The following is a 24,202-nucleotide window of genomic DNA, read 5'->3' on the forward strand; positions in this document are numbered from 1 at the left end:
TCAAATTGGTACACCCTCTTCAAAAATAAAATCTAAAACCCTCTTGAACACTAAGAGGAGGATTTCATTAAGGGGGAGTTTTGTTTAGTCAAAGGAAAAGCATTTGAAACAGGGGAGAAAATTTCAAATCTTGAAATTGCTTCTCAAAATCTTATTCATATACCTTTGACTATTTGCAAAAGATTTTTGAAAAGGATTTCCAAAACATTTGCAAAACAAAACAAGTGGTGCAAGCGTGGTCCAAAAATTTTAATTAGAAGAAAGCCATCCAAGCATATCTAGTAGAAATAATTATTGGTTTCATTCCAAGCAACCTTTGCACTTACATTATGCAAACTAGTTCAATTATGCACTTATATATTTGCTTTGGTTTGTGTTGGCATCAATCACCAAAAAGGGGGAGATTGAAAGGGAAATAGGCTTACACCTTTTTCTAATTGATTTTGGTGGTTGAATTGCCCAACACAAATAATTGGACTAACTAATTTGCTCTAGATTATAAGTTTTACAGGTGCCAAAGGTTCACAACAAACCAATAAAAAGACCAAGAAAGGGTTCAAATAAAAAGAGCAAAAGACAACCGAAGTGTGCCCTGGTCTGGCACACCGGACTATCTGGTGCACCACCGGACAGTGTCCGGTGCACCAGGGAATCCAACTCCGAACTTGGCACCTTCGAGAATTCTGGGAGCCGCTCCGCTATAATTCATCGGACTGTTCGGTGTAGCACCGGACTATTCGGTGTAGCACCGGACTGTCCGGTGCGCCAGCGGAGTACCGGCTACACAGCGCCAACGGTCGTCTGCAACGAGCAGTTAATGCACTACAGTGCGCGCAGAAGTCAGAGCAGAGCCAGAAGGCACACCGGACAGTGAACAGTGACTGTCCGGTGTACCATCGGACTGTCCGGTGGCCCAGCTGTCAGAAGCTCCAACGGTCAGAACCCAATGGCCGGGTGACGTGGCTGGCGCACCGGACAGTATCCGGTGGCGCACCGGACTATCCGGTGCGCCATACGACAGCAGCCTCCACCAACGGTTCTTTTGGTAGTTGGGGCTATAAATACCCCCCAACCACCACACTTCAATGCATCCAAGTTTTCAGCCTTCACACCTCATACAAGAGCTATAGCATTCAATACAAGACAAAAACAAGAGATCAAATCCTCTCCCAAGTCCAAAGATCATTCCAATCAAATAGTGACTAGTGAGAGAGAGATACTTGTGTTCATTTGAGCTCTTGCGCTTGGATTGCTTTTCTTCTTCCTCTATTCTTGTGTTCAACTCACTTGTAATCAAAACAAGAGACACCAAGTTGTGGTGGTCCTTGTAGCGGACTTAGTGTCCCATTTGATTGAAGAGAAAGGCTCACTCGGTCTAAGTGACCGTTTGAGAGAGGGAAAGGGTTGAAAGAGACCCGGTCTTTGTGACCACCTCAACGGGGAGTAGGTTTGCAAGAACCGAACCTCGGTAAAACAAATCACCGTGTTCATCCGCTTTATTTCTTTGTTGATTTGTTTTCTCTCTCTTTTGGACTCGAAGTTAATTCTAACGCTAACCTCGGCTTGTAGTTGTGCATTGAGTTTATAAATTTCAGATTTGCCTATTCACCCCCCCCCCCCTCTAGGCGACTTTCAAATGCGACGGGTTGCACCTCGGGTGTGGAGGTGCCGCCTTGTTCAACGATTTGTTTGGAGCCTTTGATCATCAACTCAAAGCTCACAAACTTTCCTATAACCTCCTCGGGAGACATTAGCTTATATCTAGGATCACCACGAATTAATTGAACTTGTGTAGGATTGCGAAAAACAAATGATCTTAGAATAACCTTGACCATTTCATGGTCATCCCATTTGGTGCTCCCAAAGTTGTGCACTTGGTTGACCAAGGTTTTGAGTCGGTTGTACATGGCTTGTGGCTCCTCTCCGTGGTTGAGGATGAATCGACCGAGCTCCCCCTCGATCGTCTCCCGCTTGGTGATCTTGGTCACCTCATCTCCCTCGTGCGCGGTCTTGAGCACGTCCCAAATCTCTTTGGCACTTTTCAACCCTTGCACCTTATTATACTCCTCTCGACATAGAGAGGCGAGGAGTATAGTGGTGGCTTGGGAGTCAAAATGTCGGATTTGGGCAACCTCGTCCGAGTCATATGCTTCATCCCCTACGGATGGTACCTGCGCTCCAAACTCAACAATGTCTCAAATGCTAGAGTGGAGTGAGGTTAGATGATGTCTCATTTTATCACTCCACATACAATAATCTTCACCGTCAAAAACTGGTGGTTTGCCTAATGGGACGGAAAGTAAAGGAGTGCGTTTGGAAATGCGAGGATAGCATAAGGGGATCTTACTAAACTTCTTGCGCTCATGGCGCTTAGAAGTGACGGACGGAGCGTCGGAGTCGGAGGTGGAGGGCGACGAAGAGTCGGTCTCGTAGTATACCACTTTCTTCATTTTCTTCTTCTTATCGCCACTCCGATGCGACTTGACGCGGGGAGGTGATTCCTCCCTTCCTTTGGTGCCGGACTCCTTCGATGGAGCCTTCCCGTGGCTTGTAGCCATTTCCATCTCCCTCTTGGCGGATCCTCCTGACATCACTTTGAGTTATTAGACTCCAATGAAGTACCGAGCTCCGATACCAATTGAAAGTCGCCTAGAGAGGGGTGAATAGGCGGAAACTGAAATTTACAAATTTTAAGCACAACTACAAGCCGGGGTTAGCGTTAGAAATAAAACCGAGTCCGAAAGAGAGGGCGAAAACAAATCAACCAAAGAAATAGAGCGGATGACACTGTGATTTGTTTTACCGAGTTTCGGTTCTTACAAGCGGATGACACTGTGATTTGTTTTACCGAGTTTCGGTTCTTACAAACCTACTCCCCGTTGAAGTGGTCACAAAGACCGGGTCTCTTTCAACCCTTTCCCTCTCTCAAACGGTCACCTAGACCGAGTGAGCTTTCTCCTCAATCAAATGGGTCACTTAGACCCCGCAAGGACCACCACACAATTGGTGTCTCTTGCTTTGATTACAAGTGTTGGAAGAACAAGAATGGGGAAGAAGAAAGCGATCCAAGCGACAAGAACTCAAATGAACACGAAATTCTCTCTCTCACAAGTCACTAAGTGTTTGGGGTGGTTTTAGACTTTGGAGAGGATTTGATCTCTTGTTTGTGTCTTGGAGTGAAGTCTAGAGCTCTCGTATTGAATGCAATATGCTGTAAACTTGGATGTCTTGAATAGAGGTGGTTGGGGGTATTTATAGCCCCAACCACCAAAACAACCGTTGGAGAGGGCTGCTGTCGATGGGCGCACCAGACAGTCTGGTGCGCCACCGGACACAGTCCGGTGCGCCAGCCACGTCACCCAACCGTTAGGGTTCTGACGGTTTCGACCGTTGGAGCTCTGACAGCCTGGGCCACCGGACAGTCACTGTTCACTGTCCGGTGAGCCTTCTGACGCTGCTCTGACTCTGCGCGAACTGTCTGTACACTGTTCACGTTGCAGGCGACCGTTGGAGTCGACCGTTGCGCTTGGGAGCCGTTGCTCCGCTGGCACACCGGACAGTCCGGTGAATTATAGCGGAGCGCGGCCTCAGAAACCCGAAGGTGAAGAGTTTGAAGTCGATCCACCCTGGTGCACCGGACAGTCCAGTGCGTCAGACCAGGGTTCACTTCAGTTTCTTTTGCTCCTTTCTTTTGAACCCTAACTTTAATCTTTTTATTGGTTTGTGCTGAACCTTTGGCACCTGTAAAACATATAATCTAGAGCAAACTAGTTAGTCCAATATTTGTGTTGGGCAATTCAACCACCAAAATCATTTAGGAAAAGGTTTGACCTTATTTCCCTTTCAAATTGCATGTGCAAATCCTACCGCACTAGAATTTGTTTTCCTTGACGTACTCACTCCATTTTAAATTAGAAAATCTTTTAATTTTTGTAGATACATTTTTTAGAGTTAAATGCATCAGCTATGTCTAATTGTCAAAGGGAGTCACTTATGTTCATAAACTTTGTAAATATGTTTTAGGTTTCTAAATTTAATTTATAATATAACACATATCCCTAAATTTATAAAATAGTGCATCATAGATTCGTAGATCTATTTTTGGACTATACCGACCACTGTGATACACCACTTAACAACTTTTGGGGCCTAGAAACGTGGTTTCAAATTTCATGTACCAAAATGGCACCTCTTGACGACTTTAGGGGCTACTAATGCATTTAAATATTAGAAATAATATAAATTATTATATAGTAAAATTTATATTTTAATATACAGTAGAATTTATGGATCTAGAAAAATCCAAAGGCTTTATATTTTAGGATAAAAAGAATATCATACATCTGATTAATAAGAAGATACCAACGTCTTATAATTTAGGATAAAAGAAATATCATACATATGATTTAGTGTGACGATAATCATATGAAGTATCAACTCTCTTTTAGCATACCCTCCCCTCCCCTATAAAATTTAGTCTAATTAAGAGTATTAAATATAGTGCAATTACAAAATTAATTATACAAACGAAAACTAAATGACAAGACAAATTTATTAAACCTAATTAATAAATGATTAGCAAATGTTTAATATAGCATCGTATGAGTGAATCATGGACTAATTATGTGTAATATATTTGTCTTACTGTTTAGTTGTCATCTATGTAATCGGTTTTTGTAATTAGACTATATTTAGTACTTAAATTGGCATTCGATGTGATACGGACTAAACTTTAACTAAGAGAACTAAACAATTCCTAAGACTAGTATAATATAAGTGTGTTACGATGATACATAAATTATTCGATAAAACATATTGTATCATGTGGACTGCTCGAAGCAATTGTGTCGGCCCATTACGTGGGGGTGGAGGAGAGAGTAGACGCACATGACACAAAATAACATTGCTTTATAGTACTCCATACGTCCTAAATTATAATTCATTTAACTTTTTTTGTCAAGTTTGATCGACTCGTCTTATTTAATTTTTTTTTATTTAATTTTTTTGCAAACAAACGAAAAAAATTCTAAGCCTTACTTAAAGTACATTCTATGCTAAACAATATCATATTAAAAATTAACGATAATTATGATTTTTTAATAATACGAGTCGGTGGTAAAAAAAAGTCAAACAAATTACAAATTGAAATAGAGGGTATTAGATATTAGAGCTTGCTGTTACTTTGGACCTATTTGGCTGACTTCAACCTGAAGGAATCGCAGTGTAACGAATCATGCAAGGGAAAAAAGACTCCGAAAACCCGTGTAGCAACAACATACGTTAAGACATAGGAATACTTCATATTTACAACTGATAGGATACAACAAGAAGTCACTCTAGATGACCAATTATTTTATTACAGCATTGAAACACTCTACCTGGAGTCCTAGACTACCAAGCTACTGCTAAATTTTGAGCCTGGCCTACTGCCTAACCTGAAGAGAATTGAGCTTCTTATTTATCTCTCCAAACTTTTCCTTTAAGCGCTTGATCTGAACCCAGCGAAACAATAATAATTATTCCCAACAATCTTAACATGGTAAACACTTAAAACTGCAGTAGTCAGTTGCCCATGCTTTGCTACAGTAGTTATATATCATATAAACAGTTATTGAGATATTTATTCAAATGTAATTCTTGTTTTTTTTTCTTTTCGCCCTCTGGCTGTTGTATTTCGGTCCACTTTGGGTTTTTCCTCTCTTAATATAATGATGTGCAGCTCTCCTGCGCGTTCGAGAAAAAAGACACAAAAGTACGTGTGGTCTGATAATTAGCCTCAAATTCTGGAGCATGAGGTGTGAATTCGAGTGCTCGCTCTGCACTATTTTTTGCGCATTGTGGTAGCTGTGTCGGCAGAGTCGGGTGTTGGGGTGGGTCCAGAGTGTCAACACAGAGAGTAAAGTCGTGGTAGCATCAGTGCCCACATTAGGTTTTTAATAGAGTACTATAGATAGAGAGGCGTACCCGCTTCAGTTCGATCTCCAGCTCGCGCTTCTTCTGCCCAAGTGACTGGCGCAGCTGAGTGACATCAAAGATGCTATCAAGTTCCTCTTCGAAAGCTGACTCAAGGTCTTGTCTTAGAAGTGCTGGTAGTTTGTCAACAATCGGCATGAGGAGAAAGCAATTGAACTGCAATTTCATGATAAACAAAGGAAAACAGCTTAGTAAGAAATATCAGGTGAGTTAGTGCATGACAAGTCTTCGGATTAGGGAGACCTTCAGTTCAGTGGTGACAAGAAAATGCTCTTTGATTCCATGAAAAATCTGGTGAACCAGCGCATAAACAAGCCTTTCAGATGAGGGAACCAGGCGTCTGTTCCAGAGTGTGCTATCCAATAGGTCAACCAGCCTTGTCTCTGGCATAGCAGTGGACGAATTTGTGTCTGGAGAATGGTTTGACTTCGAGTCACCCTTTGCCTTATCCTGTTTGTTATCATTCAACCCAGAAAACCGCTCGTTCAATGTATTTACTGATAGTTGCTCCGGTGCAACAAATGAATCGAGGAAATGTCTCAATCCAGCACGGTTCTGCATCCAATAAAGCAAAACGTCACGCATGCTGACAGCACATATTTAAAATTCCTAAGGTGTAAAAATTGCACCTTGTTGTGAAGGGACCAAGTGACATAACGAGTGGTACTCTCCAAATCTTCCATACACCTGCATTTGAAATAAAAATCTATATTATCCATGTAACAATTAACACAGACTATAGAAGCATATCAGTGGAAACAAGAAGGATGTGATTTAGCAGTGATGACTAAGAGTAAGGAACGAGCATGGACAATCTAGGCTAAAGGAACAAGCAAAACAAAGGTTGGTAAACCCCAAGTTTGTCCACCAATGACATAGTTCAAGCATTGTACACCAAAGATTTTGTACCCAAAATTTCAACATCATTAACACCAATGGCAACTAATCCTTCAAAGGCTTCAACTCAATCCAAGGGCCATGCTTCTCATTGGTCAGAGAACCATAAATGCGTTAACCATGCATAGAGATTCATGGTACCTCCGGACCGTGGCGTCGTGAAGTTTTATCAAGACCGTATGACTTAGATTGATCTAGCTCAGGGTGACCGATGTCGAGGCCGACTTGGTCAGGATGACCAGGTTGAGGTCACCCAAGGCGGTCCAGGTCGGGGCTGACCTGGTCGGTGTAAGTAGAGGGACTCTAACTCTCATCAAGAGGATGACACTATGAGTTGGGGCAATTTTTCTGTTTATTTCCTCAAACACTACACAATGTCATACCCATCTAAGGGTTGGAGACCCATATTTATAGCCCTAGAGGCTGCACTACCACACCTTCTCACACACACTACACAACAGGATTGTCCTCTAGATGCTAAAGAGACTACAGAGGACAGTCAAAAGCGACTGTTGTCCTCTAGATGCTAAAGAGACTACAGAGGACAGTCAAAAAGCGATTGTTGTCCTCTAGATGCTAAAGAGACTACAGAGGACAGTCAAGCTGTCCTCTAGATGCTAAAGGACTACAGAGGACAGTCAAAAGCGACTATTGTCCTCTAGATGCTCAAGACTTATTCCATCATTCTCCCCCTAAGTCTTGGGCGTCGTCTTGTGAGAAAGTTGGGTCATCCCGGACCTGGAGCAAAGCTCAACAAACTTGATCTTCCCAAGGGGCTTGGTGAGCAGGTCTGCAAGTTGATCCTTGGTGTTGATGTAGCACGCCTTGATGCTCCCTTCTGCCAAGCAGTCTCGGATGAAGTGGTATCTCAGCCGGATGTGCTTGCTCCATTCATGGAACACGGGGTTCTTGGCCAATGCCAGAGAGGACTGGCTGTCCACCCTGAGTTCCACCGCTCCAGTGTCTCTCCCGAGGAGATCCCCGAGCAGTCGAGCCAGCCAGAGCGCCTGAGTCGAAGCAGTGGACGCCGCTATGTACTCGGCCTCGCAGCTGGACATGGCCACCACCTGCTGCTTGACCGACTGCCAGCTAATGAGGCACTTGCCGAGGAAGAAGAGGATCCCGCTTGTGCTCTTGCTAGTGTCGATGTCACCGGCGTGGTCGCTGTCGCTGTACCCGACAAGGTGTGCCTCCCCAGGGCACCTCGGGTAGTAGAGACCGTGGTCGAGAGTCCCCGCAACATAGCGGATGATCCTCTTCACAGCCTGCTCATGCTCCGTCGTCGGTCGCTGCAAGAACCGACTAACGTAGCCGACGGAGTATGCCAAGTCAGGTCGTGTGTGGACGAGGTAGCAAAGGCTCCCCACAAGACGCCGGTACTGTGTAGCATCCACCTCCTCCGTCGTGCTGTCGCGACTCAGCTTCAGCCTCTCCTCCATCAGAGTGAGAGCTGGGTTACAGTCGGTGAGCCCAGCCAGCTCAACAATGCGCTTGGCATAGGCGGTCTGGCGAAGTGTGATCCCGGAGTCTCCCTGGTGCACCTCAATCCCCAGGTAGAAGGAGAGATGCCCCAGGTCACTCATTTGGAAGGTGGCCTTCATCTCTTCCTTGAACGCTGCCACCTCTGCATCCTTGGCGCCGGTGATCACCAAGTCGTCGACGTAGACACCCACCAGCAGGGCACTTCCTCCATTGCCCCGCCGATAGATGGTCGCCTCATGCGGGCTTGGCGTGAAACCCATTCCTTTGAGCGTGGAATCCAGCTTGGCATTCCACGCCCTCGGTGCCTGTCGCAGGCCATATAGAGCCTTGCGCAGGCGCAACACCTTGCCCTCCTCGCCAGGGATCGCAAAACCTGGCGGCTGGTGTACGTAGACCTCCTCCTTTAAGTCGCCATTAAGAAACGCCAACTTGACGTCCATGTGATGAACGTGCCAGCCCTGCTGGGCTGACAGCGCAAGGAGTCGCACGGATTCCATCCGTGCCACGGGGGCGAAAGCATCGTCGAAGTCGATCCCCTCCTGCTGTAGAAAACCGCGTGCCACCAAGCGAGCCTTGTGCTTGACGATGGCGCCGGCTTCATCCCTCTTCAGTTTGAACACCCATTTAAGGGTGATCGCGCGATGACCATGAGGGAGATCAGCGAGCTCCCAGGTGCGGTTCGTCTCAACCGCGTCCATCTCCGACTGCATCGCGGCACGCCAAGCCGCATGTTTCTCGGCCTCCGCGAAAGACCGAGGCTCACCATCGTCGCATGCAAGATACAACTCTCATGCCAGAATGCGAGATGCAGGGCCTGGCACCGACGGGTCGATGAGAAGGCCCTCCACCCTTCGATACCGCAACGGCTCGCCGTCGTAGCACGCGTCGACGCGCTCCTCGTCGCGGGACAGAGGGGTCACGAGCTCCACTGGGTCGTGCTCGACACGAGCTGGTGTCGGAGAGGACGTTCCCGGAGAGGGTACCGTCGGTGCTGGAGTACGTGGTGGCGAAGAGCTCGCTGTAGCCGGAGTCGTGGCTGGAGTGCGTGGTGGTGAAGAGCTCGTTGTAGCAGGAGCTGGAGAGTTTGGCGCTGGAGTCGGTGGAGACTTGGAGGCTGGGGGTAGATCTGCTCGGAGAAGAGTTGCCTACTCCCCCGGCTCCCTCAAAGTGGACGTACTCGATGGTGAAGTCGTACGTCGGAGTCGTGCCGTCGTCCACCGCCTTGTCCCACGCCCATCCTCGCCCTTCGTCGAACACTACGTCGCGCGTCGTGCGCACACGCGGTGTTCTTGGGTCAAGGATGTGGTAGGCCTTCGAGCCCTCTGCGTAGCCAATGAACACCCCCCGGGGTGCTCCTATCGTCGAGCTTGCTGATGTGGCCAAGCTCCTTGGTGAACGCGAGGCAGCCGAAGACCCGTAGGTGAGAGACCGCCGGCTTGCGCCCATGCCAAGCCTCGTACGATGTCATCCCGTTGAGAGCCTTGGTGGGCGAGCGGTTGAGGATGTGAACCGCTGTCACCACCGCCTCTCCCCAGAAGACAGCTGGCATTCCTCTCTGCTTGAGAAGAGCCCGAGCCATCCCCACAACCATCTGGTTGCGCCGCTCGACGACGCCGTTCTGATGCGGGCTGTACGGCGCGGAGTAGTGGCGTTGAACGCCCTCATCCGCGCAGTACGACGCGAACTCAGCCGCCGTGAATTCGCCGCCGTTGTCGGTGCGCAGCACGCGTAGCTTGCGGCCGCACTCCGCCTCCGCAGTGACCTGCACACGCCTGATGGCGTTCGCAGCCTCTCCCTTGCTATCAAGGATCATCACCCACATGTAGCGGGAGAGATCGTCGACGAGCAGCAAGAAGTAGCGTCGTCCTCCTGGTGTGGCTGGTGTCACCGGGCCACACAAGTCCCCATGCACGAGCTCGAGCCTCTCCTTGACTCGGAAGCTCGACTGCTGGGGAAAGGGGAGCCGTCTCTGCTTTGTCAACACGCAGACATCGCAGAATTGCTCCACATGGTCAAGGCACGGCAGGCCTCGTACCATCTCCTTGGCACTGAGCCGCTTTAGGGCCTCGAAGTTAAGGTGACCGAAGCGCTCGTGCCACTGCCATGCCCCGTCGTCTCGACGAGCAACAAGGTTGTGCCACCTTCACATTGAGGATGTATAGCCGATTTAGACTCCTGCGTACCTTGGCAAGAAGGCGACGAGAGGGATCCCAGATCCTCATGACTCCGTGCTCGACCTCCACGCGCGAACCGTTCTCATCCAGCTGTCCCAAGCTGATGATAGAGTTCCTCAACGCGGGGATGTAGTAGACTCCAGTGAGCAGCATGTGCTCACCAGACGCGGCGGTGAAGACGACTGAGCCGACGCCCTTGATCTCTACGCCGGAGGCGTCCCCAAACTTGACGGAGCCTCGGACGCTAGAGTCAAGCTCGGTGAAGAACTCCCGTCGGCCGGTCATGTGATGAGTGGCGCCGGTGTCGAAGCACCATCCTTCGATCATGTCCTTGTTGGAGCCGTCGCCGAGGAAAGTGCGTGCTTTCGACTCATCAAGGTGGAGGAGTGCCGCTGCGGCCGGTGCCGCTGGAGATGGCTCGATGCTTGCATGTGCCAGGAGCAGGGCCTCCTCCTCAGCCTCCGCCTGTGCGACGTTGGCCTGACCACGTCGTGGCTGCCGACAGTCCCTAGCCCAGTGGCCAAGCTTGCCGCAGTTGTGACAGCCGTCATCTCGTGCCGGCTTCTTGTTGACGACGGCGCCGCCTTGGGCACCTCCACGTGCACCACCCTCAGCATGTCCTCGCGCCCCGGCCTGGGCGCCTCCACGCGCCTTGCGCTGCTTGCCGCGTTTGCGGCCTCGTGTCGAGGAGGACTCCCCCTTCTTCTTGTCACCCTGGCAGGCCTCCCACTGCTCCCGTGTGAGATGTAGCTTCCCGCCGATAGTGATAGGCCCAGAGGGAGCCTGTGGTTCGTCGCCGTCGACCACCTTGAGACGACCTATCGCCTCTTCGATCGTCATCGTGGAGAGGTCTAGCAGAGACTCGATCGAGCGAACAATTTGCTTGTACTTCTCGGGGATGCAACGGAAGAGCTTCTCAACAGCTCTCTCCTCATCGTAGGTGTCGTCGCCGAACTGCACCATCTTCTGCAACAGAGTGTTGAGGCGGAGAGCAAAGTCATCAACATCCTCACCTGGCTTGAAGGCCAGGTTCTCCCACTCCTTGTGAAGTGCCTGCAGTGTGGTCTTGCGGGCACGATCGCTGCCGATGCGGGTCGCAGCGATGGCGTCCCAGGCCTCCTTGGCAGTTCGCTTCTGGGAAAGCGAAAACTGCATCTCGGGCGGGACTGCAGCAATGAGGGCATCCAGCGCCCGCCGATCCTCGTGGTAGTCGACGTCGTCGTAACGAACTGCTTCCCACATGTGGCGAACCTGGAGCCGTACCCTCATCACCGCGGCCCACTCGACGTAGTTGGTCTTGGTGAGGGTAGGCCACCCACCGCCGGGACCGATGTCCCTGACAATGGCCTGGGCCATGCGGCGACCATGGTACCGATCCGGGGAGGGAGAGCCGCGCCGCCTGTAGAGGCCACGATCTCCGTCGACTCGGTCGCCGCCGCCGGGAGCACCGCCGGCGTGTCTACGCCCATCTGGGCTGCCACCGCGTGCGCCCTCGCCCGGAGCACCGTCAGCGCGTCGGCGCCTATCTGGGCTGCCGCCACGCGCGCCCCCATGGGGATGCGCGGCTGCCCACTGTGCCGCCTGGTCTCGCGCTGCTTCCCTCGCCAGCCTGAGCTCTTCGTCGGTGTTGTCGTCGACAGAAGCAGAGCTGCCAACTCTACTGCCGCGCAGAACCTCGAGCTCTGCTGCCGCCGCACGTGCAGCATCCGCCGCCTCCGCTGCTTCTGCTTCCGCTCTCGCCGCTGCCAGTTCCGCAGCCGCCAACCGTGCTGCCCTCGCCGCTGTCGCTGCAGCCGCTGCTGCTGCTCGCGTTCTTGTGCCGCGGCGACCTCGGCCTCCTGCTGGCGTCGTGCACTCGAAGTGGCCGAGCGTAGGGACATGGGGCCTATTTGGTTCAGCTTTTTTCTGACCAGCTTTTCTGAGAATCTGGCTGTGAGGAGAATCTGGCTGTGGGAAGAATCTGAGTATTATTAGGATTACGTGCGGAGGAAGATAAAGATATTCATAGGGCTCAGGATCTAGAAAGTGACGGATTCCTACTATTGCAACAACTCAACCGATTATATGTTTATGTTGATTTTGAATAGTTTTTACCTAAATGAATTTTATAGAAGCTGACTGAAAAGCTAACGTGTTTGGCAGTCCGCAACAGCTTTTGCTGGCCAGAAGCTGCAAAAAGCTGAAACAAACAGGGGCATGGTGGGCTAGTGAGGGGTCGCTGCGTGTGGAAGAGGATGTCTCAGACGAAAGGCTGCTCGTCTGAGCAGGGGAGGACGGAACAGTTGGAGCTCTTGTTGCCGACTGAGTGTGGGGAGAGGCGCGGGAAGGAGACGAGCACGAGATGTTTAGGCTGCAGGATAGTTTGGCTCTGATACCAATTGTAAGTAGAGGGACTCTAACTCTCATCAAGAGGATGACACTATGAGTTGGGGCAATTTTTCTGTTTATTTCCTCAAACACTACACAATGTCATACCCATCTAAGGGTTGGAGACCCATATTTATAGCCCTAGAGGCTGCACTACCACACCTTCTCACACACACTACACAACAGGATTGTCCTCTAGATGCTAAAGAGACTACAGAGGACAGTCAAAAGCGACTGTTGTCCTCTAGATGCTAAAGAGACTACAGAGGACAGTCAAAAAGCGACTGCTGTCCTATAGATGCTAAAGGACTACAGAGGACAGTCAAAAGCGACTGCTGTCCTCTAGATGCTCAAGACTTATTCCATCAGTCGGGACCATAGTCACAAAGTTCTCGGATCGATAGCGTTAAGGAACGTGGTATGGTACCTGTGATAGATTTTTACATGGTGATAACAAAAATGACCCCACATTTCCGAGTCGGGGACGACATTTCCAGGTCGAGGGTCGCTACCACTGTATCTGTTTCTTGTGACTACGCTCGGGGCGGTTAGGTCACGATCGCTATGGTCAAGGCCGACCTAGTCGGAGTGACCAAGTCGGGTAGTTCTGGTCGGGACCAACCTGGCCGAAGCGACCAGGTCAGGGTTGTTATAGTCAGGGGTTTCCCTAGTTAGGGTGACTAGGTCAGGGTTGTCTTTGTCCATGTATGGTGCTCTTATCTTAAGAGTGTGTTTATGTGACGTCTTGGGGTACCCCTGGTATGGGTACACGTCAGTATCAAACTTCAAGCGTAAAGGAACAGTCCACGAGTAATGAGAGCAATCGTAAGAACCACATCCATGCCTATGCCCCTGGTGGCGACCACGGCCATGGTACCAGCAGCCAAATCCGGGGCAATGAGCCAACAGGAGGGGAAGGGGGAGGCCGGAGGCGATAGCATCGGAGAAGGGAGGCATGCCAGCCATGGTTGCGGTGGTAGCTGCAGGCCCAAGGAGAGGCTCAGGATACCATGAAAGGAGAGATAGAAGATAGAATTGATCGTAGTGAAGATAGATTACATGGTCTAACCCTAATGGGCCTCTTGGGCTAGGCTCTAGACCCAACTCACATAATAGTCTAACTACACTTCATTGATCAATGCAGTTCTTTGATTTTTTTTCCATTGTGACAAACTCAAAACAACCTTCCCTAGAAATAATCACTAGACCAAATAACTCCATCATTACATAAATGTTGTGAAACAAAATACTAGCATTCTAACTAAACAACTCCCTATCCAGCATCGAGAGCAAATGTTGAGAAGGATGCATACACCTTTTCATCAAATATGATATTCCATTCGATCTTAAAGTGTACCTGTTTTTATGTTTTTTCAATTTGACTGGAAACTAGAAAGTGTCAATTGACAAGCGTCATGGTTGTTACGGCATTAAGGCGACCTATGACGGTCTAGGACTTTTTTACCTTTTATGCACCTAAGGTGCGAGGCAAGGCGACCTCATAGACATATAAGTAAGGCGAATAATAACAAAAAAACATAAGTAAATAGATAGATCATAGATATTTATAGGACATGCAAGTCCTAATGCATAGCATAGTTTGCAAAATAACATAGTTGATTGCTCAAAAATAAAAAGTTTGCAGTGCATAGTTCATAACTTCATAAACTAACAAGTCCACGGAAGAACAGAAGACAAGATTAAATTCACATTCTCAATACTCAAGTCATCTCCATCTAGGCATATTCATCCATCAAATAATGTTTGCATTGGTGGTGGAACCTTGAACACCATTTTCAGGCTTTATGGGATCAACTTGACTATCAACATCCTCATCATCATTCACTATCTCATCTTCATCCCCTTCTCACACACTTGAATCACCCTCCTCTTTTAAGACAGACAAAGGAGAGATAGAGGAGAGAGAGCCTAAGATAGAGGCGTGTGTGGTTTACGTGTGTGGTTTACCTGAGACAAATAAAAAAAACTCGGTCGGGGAGGGAAAGACCACCCTCCCGGTATTATATTAAGAAGAGACTGAAACAATGGTCTCGGCCGAGAAAATCCACGAACTCTGGCCCCCCCATCACTAACAGGCTGGCATCAACCATCCACTTTGCAACAACTCAACCGGAGGGTGGCGCGCAAGACATCGTAACCCGAGAGCGGATGGGACAACAAGGGGATTTTTTTAACCAAGCCTAAAAATTCACCCCCGAGGAGGATTGAACCCAGGACTTGGAGGTGTTACCCGGAAGCCCTTAACCACTAGGCTAGAGGCTCTTTCGCTACCTGAGACAAACAGAGGAGAGAGCCCTGAGATAGACAGAGCATGACGGTGGGCAACAGGGTGGAGGCGTGCGTGCGGCGAAGGGGTAGGGCGCACGCAGCGGGCGATGCGAGCAGGGGCGATCGAGCGAGCAATAAGGCATCACGGAGGATGTCATGGACGCCATGGCAGACGTCATGGACGCCATACGCCTAAATGGTAAGGCGTCGCCTGAGGCGTCCTTCCTCGAGCGCCTTAGTGCTTAAACGACACTTAATGGACGTCGTAACGACCATGACAAGCATAACTAAGTAAATGAGTGAAAAAGCATTTTTAACACTTCATAGACAGCCAAATAGCCAGCCTATATTTTCCAAAAGGTGATCCATAGATAGCATAGTAACTGATGACAACAAGAAATATTAGAAGAGGTGTCTGTAGTTTCAACTCAGAGATGCTAGATGCAAGATGTATGGGCATTGCCTTTACAAATAAATTGTATTTTGACTAGATTGCACACAAGCAAATAAGCAAGAAAGCCATTCATATGTATTAGAATCGGGAAAGATATTACCTTTGACGACATGATTGCTCAGTGGATTCAACAAACCTCTTGAATGCTTCCTGGACACGCCTTATGAGCACTTCATGGCTACTAAAGTGCTCACCATCTTTCTGCAACGTCCCATCAGAGTAATTTCTAATTTTTTTAAGACAAAGAAAATTCATATCATTTGAATAACTTAAGGGCAAATTGGTACCTCCAACAGATAAACAGAGATTGGGATCAGCCTCTTCAGTATGTACAAAAGCCTAAAACCCAACTGCATTAAGGTTAAGTAACAGATATCAACCTCAGAAACATAGTAATCAAATCAAGATCAAAACATATCTACTCCTACAAAATAGTGGAACTATTTAATAATTTGGTTGATTATGCTATTGCTACCACTATCTAATGATATCACATGCTTTGGAAGGGAATTTTTTTTCCACAAGCCCAAACGAAAAAGATGCATCTATCATGAAAATTACTATTGCAGGTTTCCAAAACCATAATCACACAGAGTATGACAAATATATCTGGAAATGGAACATGATGAAATTCAAATGGCAGATCAATAATTAGCCTACTTGAGGCAAGCTGACCAACCTGATCAAGGAATGGCTCAAACGTGTCACGTGCTTTTGCCACGGCAATTACACAAGCAGTCCTAACAAAACCAACCAATGTTCAGAATGAAGAAAATATACAGAGTTCAGCTATATTATTTCTGAATGAAAATGTGTTTATTTATATTCAATTAAAGAAAACTAAGTACAGACGTACAGTTTTACTCAGACAAATTTTCAGTCAAGTTGAATTAACTTCAAGTTCCATACAGTTCTAAAAGATTAGCATTTAAAATATCCAATATCAAGATCCCAACTTTAAAATAAAGAAACCACAAAAAACGGTTAAAGAATAGTAGACAGATACAACTTAAATTAACAACACCTACAGAGAATGGAGACCGCTTCGGCTCCCGCTCCCGTCCTCACGCCGACGCACACTCTCCGGGCCTGGTGGCCACCACCACGGCCGTGACCCCTGTCCAGCCGGCTTCACCTTCCACCCAGATGCCAGACTCCCTCCCCCTAGACTCCCTCGATCCCAATTGCCATTTCTTCAAGTCACTTCAAAGCCCAAAGATGGAACAACGCCAGTCCGAGGTCAGGCAACTCCTCCGTCGCTCCAATCTCGTATAAGGAGGCGTTGCTTTCGTCCGTGGCTGTGTCGCAAGACCTGGTGGGCACATCTCCTTCGAAGACCACTTCACCTCCCGCCTTGTTTGTGTGGCTGACGGTGGAGAGCCAGCAGGCTCGTCACTCTCGCCTGCGGTAGACCCAGTGCGTGACCGCCTCCATCCTTGTGGATCTTCAAGGGAAGTGCTTCAACTGTTTTGGGAGGTCTCACCATGCCGCCAATTGCTGCTGACGCATGCAGCGTTTCTACTGCCAGGCGCCAAGGCACCGTTCTAGGAATATCCGCGATGGGCTATGGGCACGCATGTTGGTTCATCTTATCCTCGACAATTGTTGTTTGGCGCAAGGTTGATCAGGCGGTTGCGAAAGCTTCCCCATTGGCAGTTGTACATGCAATGGGTGTCACTAGTAGAGTGCAAAAGGAGCAGGCTAGGAGATCTCAACGCGTGCGCAAGCGGCATCATTCTCAATCTAGCCGTGAACCCCACTAGGACATGGATGAGTAATCCTCCCATTTCCCCTCGGGCGAATTTTCTGACTTGGTTAACAAAATCCCCTCGTTGTATCTCGTCCGCTCTCGGGTTATGGTGTCCTGTGTGCCACCCTCCAGTTAGGTCGTTGCAGAGTAGACGGTTGACGCCGGCCCGTTAGTGATGGGGGGCAGGGTTCGGAGATTTTCTCGGTCGAGACCAATGTTTAGGTCTCTTCTTAATATTATACCAGGAAAGCGGCCATTCCCTCCCCGTCCGAGTTTTTTTAATGAAATGAAACACAATCCTCTTGCGTTTTCGAGAAAAAAATTAACAACGTCTCACATTGTGTTTTGATGCAATTTTCTGTCGATATAATAATCCTAAGCTTAGCATGAGCCTAGAACAATGTTTGCAGATTTAAATCTGTTCCAGTGATGTCCTTTTAATTCAATGTGATCATAAGAATGTAGAATGCTAGGATCCAAACCATGGTGATAACGCTAAGAAAGAGAGTACCTGGAGTAGTTTGTACCATCATGAATATCCTCAACACCACAAGCATTGACAATTTCATCCCTAGTTATTGGAGGGCACCTGGTACTACCAACTACCAGACGAAATTCAGCCATTGCCCGATGGTATTGTGCACCACCATAAAGACGCATGCCACCATTCTGCAAAGGACATTTCAAAGATTTGATAAACGAATTAAAAGTGCACTTAATATAATTGTAATTTATATTACATTCGTAGCCAAGGTAGTAGTATATGGTTTGTGCAAAACAAATAAATTAATACGACTAGATGAGTTGTGGACAAAAAATATGTTTACCCCTTAGCTTCTGTGGAAAACAAATGTTCAATATTCAAAATGTGGTAAAAGATCATGGCTCCATGGAGTCAACTACTCAAGTAGCTGATAACAGTGTGCCACTCCTAAGTACTAATTGAATTAAAGGCTTGCTATTTGTTAGGAAAGCATATTAAACACAAACAGAGAGTAGTAGTTTGTTTTTTTAGTACCCAAAAAACAGAACTTACTGGCATCATCTTGTTCGGGAGCTGGAAATTCTCACTTCCAGTAAATGTTCCTCCATTAATCCTCTCGTTGACTAAAGTTTCTCCTGTGGCCCAACAGTTCAAATAAGTCAACAAAGCAGAATGTAGCAAGAACCTCAAGACCTCCATAAAATAAATCATGGGAGGTTAAACACTCACCAAATTTATCAGGAGGTGCCACCACCATGCCTTTCAATAGCAAAGATAACTGAAATGAAAGAATCCGAAATTAATTTTAAGTCTATTTAAAACAACTTTTATTTCTGATACAACATTCGAACACAACTCATGGAATCAAATGTTGTAGTGCAAGAAGATTGCACCATCTAAGTAATAATGTAGTATTTTCCTTATAATATGCAGTACAAGCACCTTGGTCAAAAATGTGTCATGGAATAGCTGAGCTTTCTCCTTCAGTTTGGTTTCATCCAGATCACTGTTCAGATATAGGGTGACAACATAAATAATACATCTTGAATAACAAATATATTATCATGAGCCTGTAAAGTTGGACATATGAGGAAGAACGTAATCCAGCTTTCCATCAAAGCTTTGAGCTACAGAAACACCACATAACCCACTACAAGGAAGGACCCACTTTATTGAACAGAATAATCAACTAAAAGTCCAAAACATCACCTGAGTTCATGACTGATTTCACGCAATTTACTTGTTGTATTTCGATGTTGCTTCTCAAGAAGTGGAATGATTAATGGAACACTCTTAATGTACCTGTCAGTAACAGGAAGAACATTTGTATCATAAAGATATGAGAATGACAAAAGACATTATGTTGTACAGTTATACACCAGTACCTCTTCTGCAGCAACTCTTCCAAATATAATCTTAAGTTACCCACTCCAATTCTATCTTTCTCCATGGTTGTAAGTGACCTTCCTAACTTGTCTTCAATAGATGCAATATCTTCCAACTCTCTTGATAAGATGGCCTTCATGACGACACAATAAAAAACATTAGAGGCCTTGTGAAAAACTGTCCTGCTTACATCACACACACATAAGAGAAAAGGCCCAAATTTGGATATCTAATGAGCAATGCTAGCAAAAAAGCTGCACTAAAACAAAGGCATTGTGTTCTAAAGCAGTTCAGTTGGAGCATTCCCTAAAAGCACCTTTTTAGTTTTGATGTTATTCCATCCCTTCAGAATAGAATGTGTTTATGATTTCAGTCGTCAAACTCTGTTGATTTTTTTATGAAAAACTTTGGGGAAGTTCATCATAGTATTGTTATAAAACAAATGTGGTTATGTACATAAAACAAGGTTAAATTGCAAACTAGTAACATGATGTAATTGTAATGTAGCCCCTGGAAAGAATAACGTTGATTGTTCTTTATGAGACAGTAGGGCGTACCCAGTGCCGTAGGCTTCCCGCACTGTGCGGGGTCTGGGGAAGGGTATCTTTAAGCGGCAAGCCTTACCCGCATAATATGCAGAGGCTGGGGCTCGAACCCGGGACCTTCCGGTTACAGACGGTAGGCTCTACCGCTGCACCAGGCCCGCCCTTCTCTTTATGAGACAGTACTTTCACAATATAATATCTTTTAAACTTTTCACCAAAATATTACTATGAAAGCTGACCTTCAACATTCTTTATTGTAGATTGTGTTGTTAAAAAAGGCAGCATACATGAACAGGGTACATGTCACTTGATCCTACAAATATGAATTGTAAATCCAATAGCAGCAAACATTTCACAGACATGATAGAAGTGTTGTCGATTACATTCTTAACCTCAACAGGAAGTACAGACCTATCTGTTAGTCACAGGTTATCCCTAGAGTAGACTTTACCCTACAGAAACAAATAGAAATATAGGCACATCCACACATACTCTTGGAGTGGCACCTCGAAGTGGAGTCTGAGAAGCTTCACAAGTCAAAGCAAGCATGTATTTTTATATTTGAGTTAAAAATCAATATGAATTTAAAAAAAACACAGAAAGTAATCCCTCCTTTTATTTTTGTAAGGCATGGTAAATGTCATGTTTTGACCATTATATTTTTTTCTTCTCAAATGCAGTAAAGTTGTGTATCATTTTATCAAGAACAAAAGAAATAGTACATTTTCACCATTAATACACATACATTGTAATGTTCATGAATATTAATTTGACATTATGGAAGTGTTCTCAAATATTTGTATGGCATAACCTACAAAATATAATATTAAGTGCTAATAAAATATTATCAAGTTTGAATCTTATGTTGTGACTTGTGAGTAAACCTTACAAAATGAAATGAGGGGGCATGTGACTTTAATGTGTAAACCTGTGTCCCTAAAAGCTCTTAAAAACTACAGGTTTTCAGTTAGTTGTAATCATTTTTGTAAGGGATTGTACATCATACTGAGTTACACATTCGCTCTTGAGTTTAACCAAACTGCTCTGACAAGTACATAATGAAATCAGATGGCCAGTTGCTTTATTGGCACAGAACAGAAGGAAAAAATTCAAGAGTCTGCTTAATGCTAGAGTGCAAGCATGTTTATGCAGTGTACAATTCGACACTTCACAGGAGGAACCACAAAGCTCTAAAGAATTCAGTCGGTACTAGCTATACCTTCTTAAACTCTCCATTTGACCTGAACACAGCTTCATGGCAAGAGCCAACTCTACCAGAAGGTACTGATGTGAAAAAGGGAGAATCTCCCAATAAGGAAACATCTAGCACACAATTTGGTGGGTGAAGAAACACTTCAACATCAGAGGGACGGGCAAATTGTGGTATTTTTGTGTCCAGTTTTGTGGAGACTAGAACAGTCCTTGCAAGATCAGGATCGACCTGCGGTACCAAAATGGAAAAAAAAAACTTGTTTAGTGGAAACGTTTTATCAGTTACAGAAGGGTTGTGCTAGAACAAGATCTGGTTGAAGGCCTAGAAGTCCATAAAGTAATTTTGTCATTCGATTTTGTATGGAAACCCAATAGGTTATGATTATAACTGGTGGAAAATCATGCAAATGTTAGTCTTAGAGGAATTAGGCATATATTAAAAAAAAGATTACTTAAAAATCCAACCTGCATCACTACTCTCCGTGTAGTTGCATTACTCCAATCACTACAATCTTCAAGGCACAGTATAATGGTCTCTTTATGCTGGATTTTAGCACGAACAAGGCTCTCAACAGCAGAAGCCTGGCTCTGAATGTCACAAGATTGCCAAGGTTGGAGCAGTTTCAGTGCGGAATCAAATGCACCTAAAAAGGTAAAAAAAATGGCTGATGTAAACAGATAGAGGAAAACAAACAAAGTACCTGCAAAACTCTGTTTTTACGGCCAGGAGCTGGAAGGATGAGGCCTGGAGTGTCAATAATGGTGAGATTGGGGGAATGCTTGTATTCTACCTTAATTATGATTTCCTTCTCTGAAAATTGGCAAGGGTCATTCTCCAACCTCAAGTTTTCAGCTTCAATATATGCCTGAAAGTAGTTGAGCAGGGTTTACAAAATAATGTCCTTGTGCAACAAAAGTTTGGTTAAGTTAATGCAACAGTGCTCCAACCTTCTCCTCATTGAAATTTGACAACATAACAAAATGGGGAAACAGTTTCCTAGTTAATCAAGTGATATAATGCAAAAGCTGCATATTCGACATTATGAACAGCCTAATGGTTTCATATATCAAGATGGTTCTTGGTAGCAATTGTCCTATATGCCTCTCCTTTGTCTAGCAAACTAACCTAAAAGTTCATAAACAGTGTAATCTACACAGAACACGAAGTTAGCTACTGGACGCTGGTTGAACTTTCAACATAGATAGATCGAGTTAGCTACCAAATACAAATAGCTTCTCCAACATCCTATAGAAATACAAACAACAACAACAATCACATAAACATACAAGGTGCATTACAAATAGCATCCCTTAAAATGCTCTTCATCGGATTATATTCGTAATGGCTAATCTCATCTGCAGCACCCCACTTATTCTCTCCGGCACAGGACACAGGCAATTATACAAACACAAGGGGTGCATTGCACTTCGCAAATATACATGTAAGAGCAGACGGAGCACACGACACGGCAGTGACATTTCCGTAAAACACTTGGCGCACGCCGTCACGGAGGGTACGCACCTGGATGTCGGCGAGCGGCATGGGGCGGGCGGCAACCCCGGCTTCGTCATGCTCTTCGGCATCGCCGGTTGCAGAGAGGAGGCGGCACTGGGGCTCGTCGCAGCGCGGGTTGAAGCGGAGGTGGAGCGCGACGGGGCGCCGCGTCTTGGTGCCACCGCCGACGTGGTTGAACTGGAACCCCATGAGCGCCTCGACCAGCGCGCTCTTGCCGTCCGTCTGGTGGCCGACGACCACGACCGCCGGCGCCGCCGCCGCGCCGCCCAGCTCGGACGCCAGCGCGTGCAGCTCGTTGTACGCCTCGTAGAGGAGCTCCCGCGCCTCCCCCTCGTCGGCCTCCAGCGGGAACGGCGTCGCCATTGGGAGCAGTGGGTGGAGACGTTGGAATGGAGGAGCGGGCTGGTTTCAAGCACTGCGGGCGGCCGTGCGTTATCTCTTTTTTTTCCTCCCTCTCTTTCAGCTTGACTGCTTCTGCTGGCGAACGAGATTCTCATTTCTCGGCGCTTCCCTACATTTTGCTTTTGCATTTTTTTCATCTTTGTTTTCTTTTGAACAGACCTTCCTGGCGACTGGCGTCGTTCCGTCAGACTCACCTAACATCAAAGATAGAAAATCTATATCTCACCAGTGTTCTAAATCATCTGTCTCCAGCAAACCATTGTATCTCTTATCGCATCTTGTATTTTAAACTCTACTATATAAATATATAGTCTATAGTACAAAACACTAGTGACAACTAAGAGAGAGTGAATTAGGACTTCTAAAAATTATCTCTAAATTAGATCACAATTAAATCTCTAAAGCCAAACCTATGCAAATAAACAATCTATAATGTGTAAACTAGGTTTAGTCTACGTGTTGCTATCTCTACTGCAAAACCTAAGTTTCAATCCTAAATATTCTAACTATAAAAGAGATATTGAAACTTAAGTACTTAATTAAATGCGGAAAGTAAAGAGTAAGGTAGAGATGTAAACTCTCGTGGATAACGCCGGTATTTTTACTGAGTTATCCGGAACCACAAGGTTCCGACTAATCCTCGTTGGTGCCCTACGTAAAGGAGAGCTCACGCGAGGTCAAGCACATCGGTCGAGTAACTCCGTAGAGAGCCACGAGTCTTCTTCACGCGTAAGTGGTGGTCCATTTCCGGGCGAAACGTCGCGTGCCTCGTTCTCTCCGGTACACGGTGGCAGCCGTGACACAACTCAGTTGTCACGATATCGCAAGACTCTCGCCCCACTTGTACAATTACAACGAATCGCGCTAGAGCAGAGGGGTTGTGTGGTTTTTCTAAACTCACTCAACTAACTAGGATTCACCTATACCAAGCGCATAAGCGGTCGAACTAACCTAAGCACTTCACAAAAAACACATACGCTAATTACCGAGTGATTCTATTAAACATTTGGGTGTATGAGCACTTGGAAAGTGTTTAAAATATGTCTTGGTATGTTGCTTGAGCTCCCACACCTCCAAATGCCTGGTTGGATAAAGTATATATAGGTCCCAACTCAGATATAGTCGTTGTAAAGCAGTTCTACAGCTTTCTGCGCCGCACAGGATTGTCCAGTGGTGCACCGGACATACCACGTGTACTAGCCGTTAAAGATAGCCATTAGAGCTTCCGAATATGATGCACCGTACATATGACGCAGACGAACAATCTGGTG

General features: G+C 46.4%; 1 protein-coding gene across 2 annotated transcripts; it reads right to left on the reverse strand.

Moving 5' to 3' along the window:
* Positions 1-5,239: 5,239 nt before the first annotated feature.
* On the reverse strand, positions 5,240-23,055 carry LOC100383294 (uncharacterized). Of its 2 annotated transcripts, NM_001175954.1 has the most exons (17): positions 22,536-22,917; positions 21,715-21,879; positions 21,479-21,601; positions 21,021-21,242; positions 19,256-19,389; positions 19,080-19,172; positions 18,813-18,876; positions 18,600-18,648; positions 18,423-18,505; positions 17,898-18,055; positions 16,316-16,376; positions 15,924-15,986; positions 15,737-15,837; positions 6,603-6,660; positions 6,217-6,528; positions 5,965-6,129; positions 5,283-5,492 (listed from the first exon to the last, which is right to left on the reverse strand). In NM_001175954.1, exons 1-17 carry the CDS (start codon positions 22,890-22,892, stop codon positions 5,424-5,426), a joined length of 2,277 nt encoding a protein of 758 aa, NP_001169425.1. In that variant the 5' UTR covers positions 22,893-22,917; the 3' UTR covers positions 5,283-5,423. The 2 variants fall into 2 exon arrangements, with proteins under 2 accessions (XP_008662186.1, NP_001169425.1); XM_008663964.3 differs by lacking the exon at positions 21,021-21,242 and having other exon boundaries at positions 5,240-5,492; positions 22,536-23,055.
* Between the last annotated feature and the right edge of the window lie 1,147 nt (positions 23,056-24,202).

This window comes from Zea mays, chromosome 10 (assembly GCF_902167145.1).
Source record: "Zea mays cultivar B73 chromosome 10, Zm-B73-REFERENCE-NAM-5.0, whole genome shotgun sequence".
Lineage (NCBI taxonomy): Eukaryota > Viridiplantae > Streptophyta > Magnoliopsida > Poales > Poaceae > Zea > Zea mays.